At 32.7% G+C, this 14,422-nt stretch overlaps 1 protein-coding gene across 1 annotated transcript in view; it reads right to left on the reverse strand.

Moving 5' to 3' along the window:
- Positions 1 to 14,422, reverse strand: part of sro (SDR family oxidoreductase shroud) — a 36,715-nt gene that overhangs the window by 11,963 nt on the left and 10,330 nt on the right. The window contains exons 2-3 of the mRNA XM_075375132.1: positions 10,493 to 10,941; positions 1,962 to 2,114 (exon numbers count right to left, since the gene is read on the reverse strand). Of these exons, the coding sequence (XP_075231247.1) occupies positions 1,962 to 2,114; positions 10,493 to 10,877 (538 nt within the window). The 5' untranslated portion in view covers positions 10,878 to 10,941. The remainder of the gene's footprint in view (positions 1 to 1,961; positions 2,115 to 10,492; positions 10,942 to 14,422) is intronic.

Below are 14,422 nucleotides of genomic sequence, written 5' to 3' on the forward strand. Positions count from 1 at the left end.
GTAGCAACAATGTGAGCGAGGCACGGATGCGCTGATACAAGCATCACTCCCACCGGGCAGTTCTCCCATCATAGCGGCATTGCAGCCCCACCACACTCAAGCTCCAATAAAAGAGCATATACAAGAGTGAAAATTCAATTCATCATTGACCACCACCTGGAGAAGACCAAGAAGAAGAAGAAGAAGATGAAAGAAGACAGAAGTTCCTGGCCAGCTCAATGTGGGACCTCTCAGTGGATGCCAACATCCCCACCGGAGCAGCAGGCCTGGCCGGCCAGTTGAGAGAATCGCTGGATGCGGACGCTATCTTCCTGTTCCAGCTCCAGCTCGCTGGGCTTCAATCCTGCAGCTCAGGATTGAAGTCCTGCGCAGGAGCTGAGTAATGTGGGATTGCTTGGCAAGAACCGGCTCAGCCACACCGGCAATTGACAACCGATGCCGACCCGACACTGTGGGGCTCTGGGAACCACTACTGCCACTGAGGGAAAGCTCGATTGGACTTCAATGGATGAACTGCAACTCCCCGACCTCACCGGAGACCAGCTTCCAAACCCAACAGTTCTTCTCAGAGCTAACGACAAAAACAGCCCTTTTCAGGGCCACCACAACATTATGAAATATGAACGTCAAAGCCATTTGATGACAAAAAGAGGCCATTTTCAGGGCCACCATAGAGGCCTTGAAAATGGTGTGCACTTGCACACCATAGAGCAAGTGCCACGAGCCGTCGAAGCCATTCAGTGACAATATATATAGGTAAAATGAAAACTAACATGGAAAAAATCAGGGACATTGAAATATTGCATTGTGGGGGAAATGATAAATTATGAAGTTTGATAATATTTGACACTTAAAAGTAGAACTCAAGAAAACTAAAGGTAAGAAAAATCAATGGCAGAACATTTTAAAAGATGAACTAAGATTTGAGAATCACATATTTAGACAACTAGATTTCATTAATTTGGTATCAGAGAGGTGTGGCGATGGTATCTGTAGAAGACTAAGAATATAATACATAAAAAATAAAACTGATGATATAAAGTAGATACGTTGAGGTAAAAGGTTACAGAAAAGAACAGAATGAATATGATACTTTTAAAAATAAATTTTTGTTTTGCTTAGAGTTTCTAAACATGCATATAAACCGTTATATTATAATTATTTTACATATAAATTATAATTATAAAAACCTTTTATAACTGCACTGCAAGTTTTAAAACTGTTTCAATGAAAACTGCAGGAGAGGTATGCAAACTCATAGAAATGCATTAAATTGCTTCTGAAAACTCCTGTTCAGATGTTGGTAACAGGAACTCCTGTTCCTGTTACAGATGTTGGTTTATAGCTTTAAAAGCTATATTAAAGGAAAGAATAAAAAAAATAATCATTTTTCATTACCAGGTTTCCAGGAATGTGATATTGGTAGATTATCTTTTTAATTTTGCTCTTTACAAAATATGACTTATTAATATTCTTTAAGATTGGTGGATGCAAATGGACTATATGACTGTTAAATTTTTCTTTAATTCACAATATTTTTTGTATTATATGCTATATTTAATTAAATGTCTTAACAAATCATCAATTTTTATGATATAAATAAAATATAATTTTTTACTTCTTGCATTGTAATTTATATTAGTATTTAATTAGGATTTTGCTTAATTATAATTAAAAGTGAAAAATCTTATTCATACTTTTAGAACAAAAATGTAGAATAACATTCAGGCGAGTGCTTTTTGTGATGTGTTAAAGTAATGTCTTTTGTGAAGCTTCATATGTCAAATACAGAGAAAAAAAAGTGAATTTAATCTTTTGCATTCCTGGTTTTGGATTTACGTTTTCCTTTCTTTTTTTTTAATAATAATAATTAGCTTCTGAAATATATATATATATATATATATGTCACAAAACATGAATCAAAAACTCTACTAAAAATAATTTACTCGTAAATACATCACCTTTATACTTTCTCAGTAAAGGCAAAAATGCTTTTGTGAATTGTATAGTGCCAAACAAGTTCACATTCAGTTGGTGATAAATCATCTCATCTGTTAGCCATTCAAATTCACCAAAGATCATTACACCAGCATTATTAACAATACCATGAAAATCTGAAATTTTCAAAATGTAATGTACATTTAAAAATGATTATCTAAGGTACATTTTCAATTAAAAAAAAATTACACTGTACAAGTTTACCTAATCACCAGAGTGGCTGCACTTATAAATGCAGTGATAAACGATGAGCTTGATAGTACATTACAACAATTAATTAAATTTTTAACTTCTAATTAAATTTAATATTACATACAATCCGAACCAAAGGCAGAGAGAGTATTCTGTTTTTTTTTGTGTGTGTAATAAGATTTATTGAAGATGTTACAAAGAACAAATGGTAGATCAAGCTTCAATAGCTAACATTTGGAGGTACTTGATTAATAAGGTTTGCATCTTATAATCAACTTTTTATGAAAAAGAAATGCAAGGAAAGAGGCACTTATCAAAGTGTCCAATCTCTCAGAGCTGAGTAATGTAGCTCATTACCTCAGTGCAAATAGCAACATAACAATAAACAAGCAGCCTTATTTTGGAATATGATTACTCATAAATATGTTAATTTACAACCAGGGAATTGATTATTAAAATTATCTGCTAACATTTTGTAAACCTACACTAATTAATGTATACACCCATACATATTGCAGAGTTAAAATGGTTCCAAGAATGTTGATGAAAGGAGTGTAAAAAAATTTATATGCTATGTCATTCAAAGTATCCATAACTTCCAAATAAAAATCAACATTGCCAACAAACCAACACTATTTAACTATAACTATAACAGCCTTTAAACTGTTAATTAAAAAAAAAAGAAGAAAAATTTATATATATATATATATATATATATATATATATATACATACGAGGGTTATTTTTTTCAAGGTCCGATCGGTCGCGAAATAAAAACCCGCGCAAAAATCAGATGAACCTTTGCGCATATGTGTTGCGCAGCGTCTCAAGTATGGCCTTCAATCATGCCGCGTCACTTCGTTTAGTTCTGAACACGCAGCTAGCACGTAAACACGTCTACAACAATAGCATCTCCCGCCAAGTGTGAAGTGCGTGCGGTAATTCGATTTCTTCAGGCTGAGGGGTGTAATGCAGTTGAAATTCATCGACGAATAAGTAAAGTGTACGGTAAAACTTCAATGAGTGACAGCAGATTGCGACAATGGTGCAGGAACTTTAAAGCAGGACGTGCAGATGTTCATGATGCAGGCGGTCAGGGAAGAGAGCGAGTGTCAACCAATGATATCGTTGAGCGAGTGGATGAGGCAATTCGAGAAAATCGTCGGTTCACAATTTCTGTATTGAGTGATTCGTTTCCTGAAATTTCAAGGTCAGCTCTCTACACAATTATGAGTGAGACTTCAGTACCGCAAACTGTGTGCGAGATGGGTTCCAAAGATGCTGTCTGACCATCACAAAACAATGAGAATGGACGCCTCCCTAACGTTTCTCCAGCGCTACCACAATGAAGAAGATTTTTTGAACAAAACTGTCACAGGGGACAAGACACGGGTCCATTTCGAAACTGAAGAAACAAAAGAACAATCCAAACAGTGGATGCATTCTCATTCTCCCACTAAACCAAAGAAGTTCAAGCGAGCCTTCTCCAACAGAAAGTGTATGGCTACTGTGTTCTGGGACCGGAATGGAGTTCTGTTTGTAAAATTCAAGGAACGTGGCACGACCATTACTGTAGCCTCATACTGCATGACTCTTCAACGTCTACGAAGGGCAATTCAGAATAAGCTGAGAGGAATGTTGTCATCAGGCATTGTCTTTCTCAATGACAATGCTCGGCCGCACACTGCAGCTGTAACAAAGAAGTTGCTGCAACGTGTTCGTTGGGAAGTGTTTGATCACCGACCATACAGCCCGGACTTTGCTCCATCCGATTTTCACCTTTTTGCTCACATGAAACGCTGGCTAGGACAACATTTTGGCACAGACATCGAGCTGCAGACCAGCGTAGAAACACGGCTGAAAACACAGGCTGCTCCGTTCTATGACACGGGTATTGGAAAGTTGGTAACGCTACGAAAAATATCTAAATCGGAGTGGTTACGATGTAGAGAAGTAGCGTAACTATCTAAGTACTTGTTACAAATAAAACATTTTTTATTTTCACTGCGGTTTTAATTTCGTGATCGATCAGACCTTGAAAAAAATAACCCTCGTATATACATATACCATTGATTCCCAAAGTGGTCCAGGTGGACCCCCAGGGGTCCACGGGAGACTCGACGGGGGTCTACGTTGGCATAAAAAAAAAATGGGGGTTCACAATTCGTAAGCGGGGGTCCACGAAAATTCATCTGGTTTCGATAGTGAAGAACTAAAAAGTTGGCTTGACTTTGCGTATCAATCTAGGCATATAATGTTTTGAGAAGCTCAGCGACTGTTACTTGTAAAAACTTGCATATTCCATATTCAGTACAACGAACGTGTTGAGACTTGCAAAGCGCCGCCGCCGCCGTCCGCAACGCTTGTTCAGACGTGCAAAGGGACGAAATACGACTTGTGGTGTGTGTGCTAGCAATCTTGCATGAACTTGTTTGATTCTTCACTAATATAAATACGATTGCCAAGGATAAACGTTACTCATTTGTTTCCGGAATTTCGAAAAGAAAAGTAAAGTGAATAGATGTTAGCGTTTGCCAGTGTCGGAAAAAGTAGTAAGTACTTACCTGCTTTTTTTTATACTTACTTTTATTTTTTTTACTGTTTATTTATTTATGACAATTTATTGTACACGTCAGTAAACAAAAAATGCACAAATTACAAAAAAAATACGTAGGTACAAAAGGCGAGGCTTATTCCTAAAAGAAATCTCTTCCGTTTAAGGATTTATTAATTTTTGGTCTAAATTTTTTTTCAGATATATAAAAAAAAACTATTGGAATCGACTTAAAAACTGATCCTGAACATACCATTTCCCGGTTGTACCCTTATTCTGTAACACGTTGTATATTTTCATAAATTGTACCTGTCTTTACATACTCGTAACGTGCATCAAAGTAATAAATAAATGATTAAAATCGCAGAGTTGTGATATCAAAATATTGGTTATTTAAAAGTATTTTCTATCGAATTTACAGAAATATATCAAAATATAATTAATGAAAGAATGTTTTACATCACATTAAAATAGGTTCAGCCATTTTCATAAAACTTTATTATGAATCTTACCGATTTATTGCTTTTAATAATTAGAATCAGTTTGCCGCTGGTACTTTATTTCATTGCAATAATTAATTAATCCTATTCTGTTAAAATAGTCATATCCTGTTAAGTAAGACCGCCTAGAGATTACTAAAACAAAGTTTTTTTTTTAACGGTAGGTAACTGATACGAAACATGGCTGAATCTAAGAAGAAATGTCGACTGTACAGTGTTGATTATTTAAAATTTGGATTTCTTCCATCAAAGGCAGACAAGCGATTGCCTATATGCCTTTTGTGCAGCAAAATTTTGAGCAATGACTCTATGAAACCATCGAAGCTCGAAGATCATCTAAGAAGGTGTCATCCTGATAAAATAGGTAAAGATTAGAAATATTTTCAAACATTGAAGGAAAAATATGAAAAGAGACCTACCGTGCACAGTATGTTCGCTTCAACGTCTGAAAGTAACGATGATGGCTTGCGGGCATCGTACAATATTTCATTACTTATAGGGAAATCTGGAAAACCGCACACCATTGGAGAACAGTTAATTTTACCCGCTATTGAAGAGGTTTTAAAAACTGTTCTGCACAAATCTCCATTTGACATACTCAAAAGAATTCCTTTGAGTAACAACACAGTACAAAGACGTATTGATGAAATGAGCTCTGATATTGAAAGTTTCTTGTGTAATTATCTGCAAACAACTCATTTTTCTATTCAACTGGACTAGTCAAGTTTACCTGGTAATGAAGCATTATTATTGGCATATGTTCAATTTGTTATGGACGAAGAAATTCATGAAGAGCTACTATTCGCGAAAACTTTGGAGACGGACACTAAAGGTGAATCAATATTTAATGTCCTGAGTGATTTTTTAACGAAAAATCAATTCCATTCACAAACGTCATTTCGGTGGCAACAGATGGAGCTCCTGCCATGGTCGGGCGATATCGTGGGTTTATAAGCCATCTTAAAAGAATTATACCAGAGGTAACTGCAATTCACTGTGTTATCCACCGACAACACCTAGTAGCGAAAAATCTGAGTGATAGATTGCACCAATCGCTTCAACTTGTAATTAATGCTGTTAACAAGATAAGAAGCAATGCATTGAATACGCGTTTATTTGCCCAATTGTGCAATGAAAATGATGAAGACTTCCAACGATTGCTCTTACATACTGAAGTACGCAGGTTGTCGAAAGGTGCATGTTTAACAAGATTTTACTCACTTTTTGAATCAGTTTCTGGAAGGTAAAGATTCAGATTTAAAAGAAAACCTGTGAAAGCTGACATCGCGTATTTGACAGATTTGTTCAAAAAATTTAATGACATTAACTTACAATTACAAGGGGACAGTCTCAATTTAATAAAAACAAAGGGTGTAATTTCAGCTTTTCTTGGAAAATTGAAATTTATGAAGCAAAATATTAGTCGGCGCGTATTTTCCCAGTTTTCAAACTTGTCATAGGTAGAATGCCTTGATGAGGATATTCAGACATACGTTCAACATTTAATTGCCCTGCATGATGACTTCAAAATCAGATTTGAAGATATTCTGACGATGGAAATACCACCATGGATCATAAATCCATTTGATGAAACGGAAGTGGAGAATGTGATATTACAAGAGGAGCTACTCGAGCTTAGCACTAATGAGGAGCTGAAGGTGAAATTTAAAAGAGGGTATCAAACATTTTGGCTGCAGGCAGAAATACCAAAAAAATATCCTGGACTATGGGGAATTGCGAGAAAACTTTTGATAGCGTTTCCCTCGTCATATCTTGTCGAAAAAAGTTTTAGTGTCGTTGCAAACCTTTTATCAAAAAAAAGGAGCAGATTCAATATCACAGAACGGGGAGATTTGCGCTTATTCCTAACAAAACTGAAGCCAAATATTGATAATTTGCTGTCAATCCATCAAGTACATCCCTCCCATTAAAATTGTAACTATTTTGTGATTGTCATTGTAGAAGTTACATTACGTTATTAATGTTTAATTTTAATTATATTATGACAATTTTATTATATTACATTGCAATATGATAACAATAATAATTAATAGTGCAATGATTACATATTTGAATAAAACAAAAAAATATACTATTTTTCTTTTGCTTTTTACCACTCTGAATGGGAAGTTTTCTAAATAAAATAAGTGAGAATTGATTGCTTTCTTGTGCTGTGAGTAGATGTCAAAAATGTAAAGTTGGATGGAAGCATTTTTTTTTATTGGCCAACTTTACTTTTTTGACATCCACTCACAGCACAGTCAATCAAAAATTAATCAATCAATTCTCACTTTTTTTCGGAAGCTGTTAGTTTGTAGAACTCAGCCGTAACGCAAATTTTCATAGTTAGATCTAATCTTCACATTTTCCGTCGACTGGAAATATGGTAGAAATGTAGCTGCAGGGGGTCCACCGGAACCAGCAAAATTTTGAAAGTGGTCTATGAGAAAAATAAGTTTGGGAACCTCTGATATACATGAAGGATATCTTTAAAGTAAAAACCACTGGGAAATTCCTCTTCTTAAGGTTGGCAAATCTGTGATGTTCATGGCCAAGCTAGTAATGAACACATTGCATTATTGTCTGTAAGTTGTCGCATTGTAGTATCTTTGATGACGTATGAGTTATTACGTTATAAAATGAATAGGAAAATCGATGTTGCCGCCGACTGTGAAATACATGGAGTCATATTTTTTAAACCATCAAACTGTTAAACCGGCTGAAATTCATAGGCAGTTAGTTGCTGTGTACGGTGATAATGTAATGAATGAAAGAAACATCTGAAAATGGAGTGCAAGGTTTAAAAATAACAAAATTAATGTGCATGATGAAGAACGTTTGGGGAGGCCCTCGATAATCACCGAGGGCTTGTTGAAATGCGTTAATGATGATATCTAATAAGATCGTCGCTCAACGATTTCCAATCTGACCCTCCTTTTTCCTGATGTTTCAAGAGCTGTTATCGGTTGCATCATTCATGACCATTTAGGCTTCAGAAAGGTTTGTGCACGTGTACGTCTTAACGGATAGTCACAAAAAGATACGAATGGGATCTGCTTTGGAATTTTTGATGTGCTACACAGAAAAATGTGATGAGTTTCTTAATTTGATTGTTACCGGCGATAAAACATGAATTTCGTATTACATGCCAGAGGGAAAACTGCGTTGACAGAGGTCAAATGAATGGCGTCATCCTCAATCACCAACCAGATCGACAAAGGTCAAGCCACAGCCATTTGGACGCAAACTGATAGCCACAGTCTTTTTGCATGATCGATTTCATGCAACGTGGAATGACTATAAATGCAGAAGCATACTGAAAAACTCTATGTAAGTAACGGCGGGGCATTCAAAATCGGCAACATAAGTGGCTGACCGATGGCGTCGTCCTAGTGCACGATAATGCATGTCCACATGTTGCGGGTAGACAGGTGATTTACTGAAAACATTTGGATGGGAAATTTACGATCACCCACCATATAGTACGGACTTAGCTCCTCTGATTACCATTTGTTTGGGGAATTGAAAGAACTTTTGAGCAGTAAGCAATTTTCGGGTGATGATGGACTTAAAAATGCTGTTTTGAAGCTGGTATATCGCTATGATAAATGTCTTAATTCATGTGGCGATTATATAGAGAAGTTGTATAAGGTATGTAGTTTAAGAGAAATAAAAAATATTTATAAAGTTGTCAGAATAAATTTTTTTTACAATGAAACGGTCTTTACTTTAGGGATAACTTCTCATATATTGATATATATATATATATATATATATATACATATATAAATTCAGGAGATGCGGAACTTCTCCTGGGTACTCTATAGAAAGTTCATATTCAACTCTGTGTGTATGTGTGTTTGTGCATGCAGGCAGGTATATACATGTGGTATATATACAATGTAGTATGTGTATTTACTTGTGTAAAATTTTTTTAAAAATCTTTCAGTCTTATTTTGATTTTATAAAAGGAAATTATATTTTATTAAACATCAAAAAATCTAAGAATCTCTTAAACATTAGCCAACAATAAGAAGCAGTTTTAAATTAAAAAGTAATTTTTTTCAATTATTTTGTATAAAATAATAGCAAAAATGTGGAATTCTATATTATAATGCACATAATTAAAATTTTATGAATGTTTTTGAAAAAGTCATTTAAAAATTTTGCTGAATTGTAGAGTGTTGTTATGTATTCTACTCAGATAAGTTTTTATAAGCAATTGAATACAGCATGTACACTGTCTTCACTATTTTCACTCCTACAATATGAATATCTCAATTACTTTTTTGTATTAAGAGATATGAAGAAAAGAAGCAAATAAAGAACATACTATTAAAATTTTCTAAAAAAAAAATAATAAAAGGTTTTGATAAACTGCATTAATTTGAATGCAATGTTACCATATGAAACAATGGTCTGATTCCAGACAGTAAATTGCATCTCTTATAACCTGATGGTTTTGTAATACCTGGAATATCTTAGGAAGCATCATTCTAAAAATTGAAATAAGATAAAATGCTAATAGTAAAAGTCAAATATAATAAATCTATCACATTTAATAATAATAAAATGTTTGCAATCTCACTGGATGATTATTAGTGGCTTACTAGTCCTTACCAGTTGATGTCATTTGAAATTTATTAAAAATATGTACATATCAGTATAAATGTACTAAAATTTTATATTTTTTTATTTATTAACTTTCTCATTTAAAAAAATGTCCCACATTAATTTGTTAAACCAGTAAAAAAGTAATACAAATTTCACACAATTTCAGCTGTGAGCTAAGACAAACTTTAAGATACAATATTTTGTTAAAAATACTACTAACAATATATTAGCTAATTTCACAAAAAAAAAGTTTTTTAAAACAATCAAAAAGTTTAATTTCTAACCTTGTGAAAAAGTTGAAAACTACTCCCATACATCTGAATTAAAAATAAAAATAATAATGTAAAGTCAACAAAGTAAAAAATTGATAGGATTCCTATTTTTAGGCCTGAGTCTAAGTTACCCAATTAGTTATCAATTTTTAGGGATAAACTGTTCAAGAAATTAAGTGCCATTTTCTTATAAGCTAAAAACACGATTATAATTTACAAAAAAATCCTGCACCTAGATGACATAATTTCTTAACTTCACATGGTCATAAAAACAACAATTACTGCAAATCAGCTAAAATTAACCAGATAAGCAACAAAATAAGCACATAAATAAATTATAAGTATAAGAAGACACTACTTACAACTATCTGCATTGTTGTCTATGTATTCTGAAATTTTAAGAATACATTCTTCAACATCACTAGGTACAGTAATATCCAGCTTAATGACTGAAATATTTCCTTTTTCACTCTTATTTGTTTTTAGTGATTCTGCTCCAGGACTATTGCAATCCAAAACTCCAGCAATAACATGGAATCCCATTTCATAGGAATATAGTGCCATAGAATAACCAAGCCCTGAATCACATCCTGTGATAACTATTACAGCTTGTTTACTGACATCAATGTATTTTACTCTCATTAGTTTCCAAAGTGATGCAAAAATGGTTCCTGCAAATGTTGAACCGAGTAACACTAACAATTTACGAGAGTAATTTTTGTTCAGGAAAGAAAATATATCAGACATTCTGTTAAAACTATAGATCTTATACCTTGCTTAAGAAATTTAGTGACGTCTTGGTTACAGATTTCTGGAAATAAATAAAACACTTGTAAAATAATGTTCTGTGTGAATGAATAAATAATGTCAAAATCATCCATATAACAACGTATAAAGAAAAAAAATTAGGTACATACAAATTATTAATTTTCAAGAACATCACTTCTGTTTATAAAATTATAGAAAATTATATAAAAAAAAAAATTACCTTAATTACTTAATATAATTATTTCACCACAAGAACTTAGTTAATGCAATTATAGTTTACAGTCTGCCAAACAAAGTAAAAGTTGTAAGAGTTTCATTTGCGATAGTAAGTGTTCTAAGAAAACTAATAAAAACATAAGTTAGAAAAGTTAAATAACCATAAAAATGGTTCTAATATTGCAATACTTAAAATTTTATTAAGTTTTTTGTAACCATTTTTTTTGAAGACGAAAACATTTTAATAAAAAATATAAGTTATATCAATTTAAATTTTGTCAATTTAGGGGGTAGTCAGGTAGAGGGTTGTAGGAAGACAAGTGGGGTTGGAATGCTTTGACACCAATATGGATTTCATTTTAAAAAATAGCGGTTCAAATTTCTTAATATTTTAATTACAGGATATTTACAGGAGGAGTCAAGGTTCATAGGAGGTAAGAAGGCCTGAAACTATTGTAGTCTGTTATATTTCTCTAATTTTTTCTTAAGTTAGGGTGCATATTGTAGAAGGAAGAGTCAAGTATCACAATATTTGCATTTCACCTTGTGTAAATTGGAGTGTTGTGTTGGGGAGTTATAAGAATTTAAAATCTTTTCAACCTGAGCTAGCAAGCTTCTGCCTACAAGAATAAGATGCTACTGTATGGAGGATTTCTGAAAAATTGGTTTCTCATCATAAAACAGTTAATCAGACTTGTTTTATCACATTATTTACAAGATTAATGTGAAAAAGTAAAATAGAGATTAAAATAAGGTGGTGAAATTGGAAGGACTGCTGTTAATTACTATATAATATATGTCAAACAGCTTACTGTGTTTGCTTTGTTTGAGAAAACGCAAAGTAATTTCTCATACTGGGTTTAGCAGTTCTTTATAGTAATCCCCTCCCACAAACAAACAACTGCTATGAGTTTAAATAACAGAACTAAAGTGTTAATACAGAAGAGTACATTAAAAAAATTCTTGTGCAGTGCTGCACAATAAGACTAACCTTTCAATGTTTTATTCTGTATATTTTATGTATAATTTTTTTCACAAGAAATATGTAAAAAAATTAATTAAATGAGAAATCTAAGAACTATAAATTTTTTATTTAATATTAAAATGTTCTCTGTTAATAAGAAAATTAAATTATTATAACTGTAATTTGATGAAGTAATTAAAAATGAGTACATCGTGGATACATGCAATTTAAATTTACTCACCACTGTGATTCACTGCGTAAGCGTGCATGAAAAATACACAAGACAACATAACCTCAATTTGAAGTTATTTCCGTAGTGGACTATAAATTGAGTGTAACTGAAGAACAAATAAACCAATTGTCATCAAATTTCTACATGTACAACTTCACATACATTATTAGAACATATTTAAACTTTAATAAAATTGATCCAGTAGTTTGAAAAATTTTAGTCAAAAGTTTTTTAAGTTTTTTGGACAATTGAATGTAACTCAAGAATTACTCAACCAATCTTCATCAAATTTTCACATGTACAACTTCAAATACACTACTACAGCATAACTAAATTTCAATGAAACTGATCAAGTAGTTTTGGAGATTTTCAAGCCAAAAATTTTATACATAGACCTTTTTTTTTTCTGTTTAGTCTTCGGCCCCACAATAAGGTATTAATTCAGAGAATGAATGAGGATGGTATGTATGAATGTAAATGAAGTGTAGTCTTGTACAGTCTCAGGTTAACCATTCTGTTGGGTTAATTGAAACCCAACCACCAAAGAACACCGGCATCTACAATTTAGTATTCATAGACCTCTCTTTTTCCTGTTTAGCCTCTGGTAATTACCTTTCAGATAATACTTCAGAGGATGAATGAGGATGATATGTATGAGTGTAAATGAAGTGTAGTCTTGAACATTCTCAGTTCGATCATTCCTGAGATGTGTAGTTAATTGAAACCCAACCAACAAAGAACACCGGAATCCACGATCTAGTATTCAAATCCGTGTAAAAATAACTGACTTTACTAGGACTTGAACGCTGGAACTCTCAACTTCCAAATCAGCTGATTTGGAAAGCCATGGTCACCACTAAACAAGCCAGTGGGTAGTATTCATAGCCCTATAAATAAATATATTTTCTTGTTGTTCATAATAATAGGATAAATGTACAAGGAAACTACATTTTAAGTGAATGGCATTTTTGTACTCCTCATACCTCAAAACATAAAGAAAATTCAATTTCACCTCGTAAATCTCACCGTATGACTGAAAGTAATATCGTACTTTTCTTCAAAAAGTTGGTAAAAAACATTTTTGTTTTTAACACTATGAAATGAAATATGATTTAATAGTTATCAAAGAATTCTTTTGGGTAAAAAACCGATGTGCATAATAGTGAGATAACTCGTGTAAGTTTCATACGTTTCAACAGTTTCTTATTTAAAACATTTTTCTTTCATTCTTTTTAGTGGTATAGAGCAGGGCTTCTTAAACTTTTTTATATAGCGACCCCCTTCAAGCTTAGGAAATTTTAAACGACCCCCTCCACCATATAATGAAATATATATTAATCGTAGATGTAGATGTAATATCGCACTATTTTACAATGTAAATAAAATAAGGATTAAAGAATACGTACCCATTCATTTCACATATATATAATTGGAAACGTTGACGGGATATCGGTCGTAATAAAACACAATAAATAGAATGACATAAAACTATATATATATTTATTCAATAGAAAAAATAAACTTTTGTAACAATTTTTTTATAAGAAAACATAAAACTATATCTATATATTCAATAGAAAAAATAAACTTTTGTAACAATTTTTTTAATAAAAACATATTATTAACATCAAACAATATTAATGTGACGGATGTGATTGTTTATTTTTACACAAATAATTAAATCTAGGCTCAATTTGAGTTAGTGCAGATCGTAATAAATTTTCAACGTTTATTAAAGTTGAACGGTATTTTGATTTTATGTAAGTTAATGTGGAAAAGGCTGATTAACATAAATATGTTGTACAAAATGGCAGTAATTTGTTCATTGCCATTTCCGATAGTAGGGGATATTCTGATTTGATTTCTATCCAAAATTCATGCACAGGCACTTGAGAAAATCTAAGTCGCAAGGTAGTATCACTTGTTAATTCGGCAAATTCTTCTTGTGCTTTTAAGTTTAAAAAATTAATTTCTTCCATTTCAATTGAAAATGGATTGCAAATCCATTGTTGTGTATCGATATCATTGGGAAAATACCTATGCATGTAAACTTCCATATCCTTCAAATGATTAACTATAATTTTTGTTATAGGAGTATCTTTTTTTGAAATA

The sequence above is a fragment of the Lycorma delicatula genome, chromosome 1 (assembly GCF_047948215.1).
Source record: "Lycorma delicatula isolate Av1 chromosome 1, ASM4794821v1, whole genome shotgun sequence".
In the NCBI taxonomy this organism is placed as follows: Eukaryota; Metazoa; Arthropoda; class Insecta; order Hemiptera; family Fulgoridae; genus Lycorma; species Lycorma delicatula.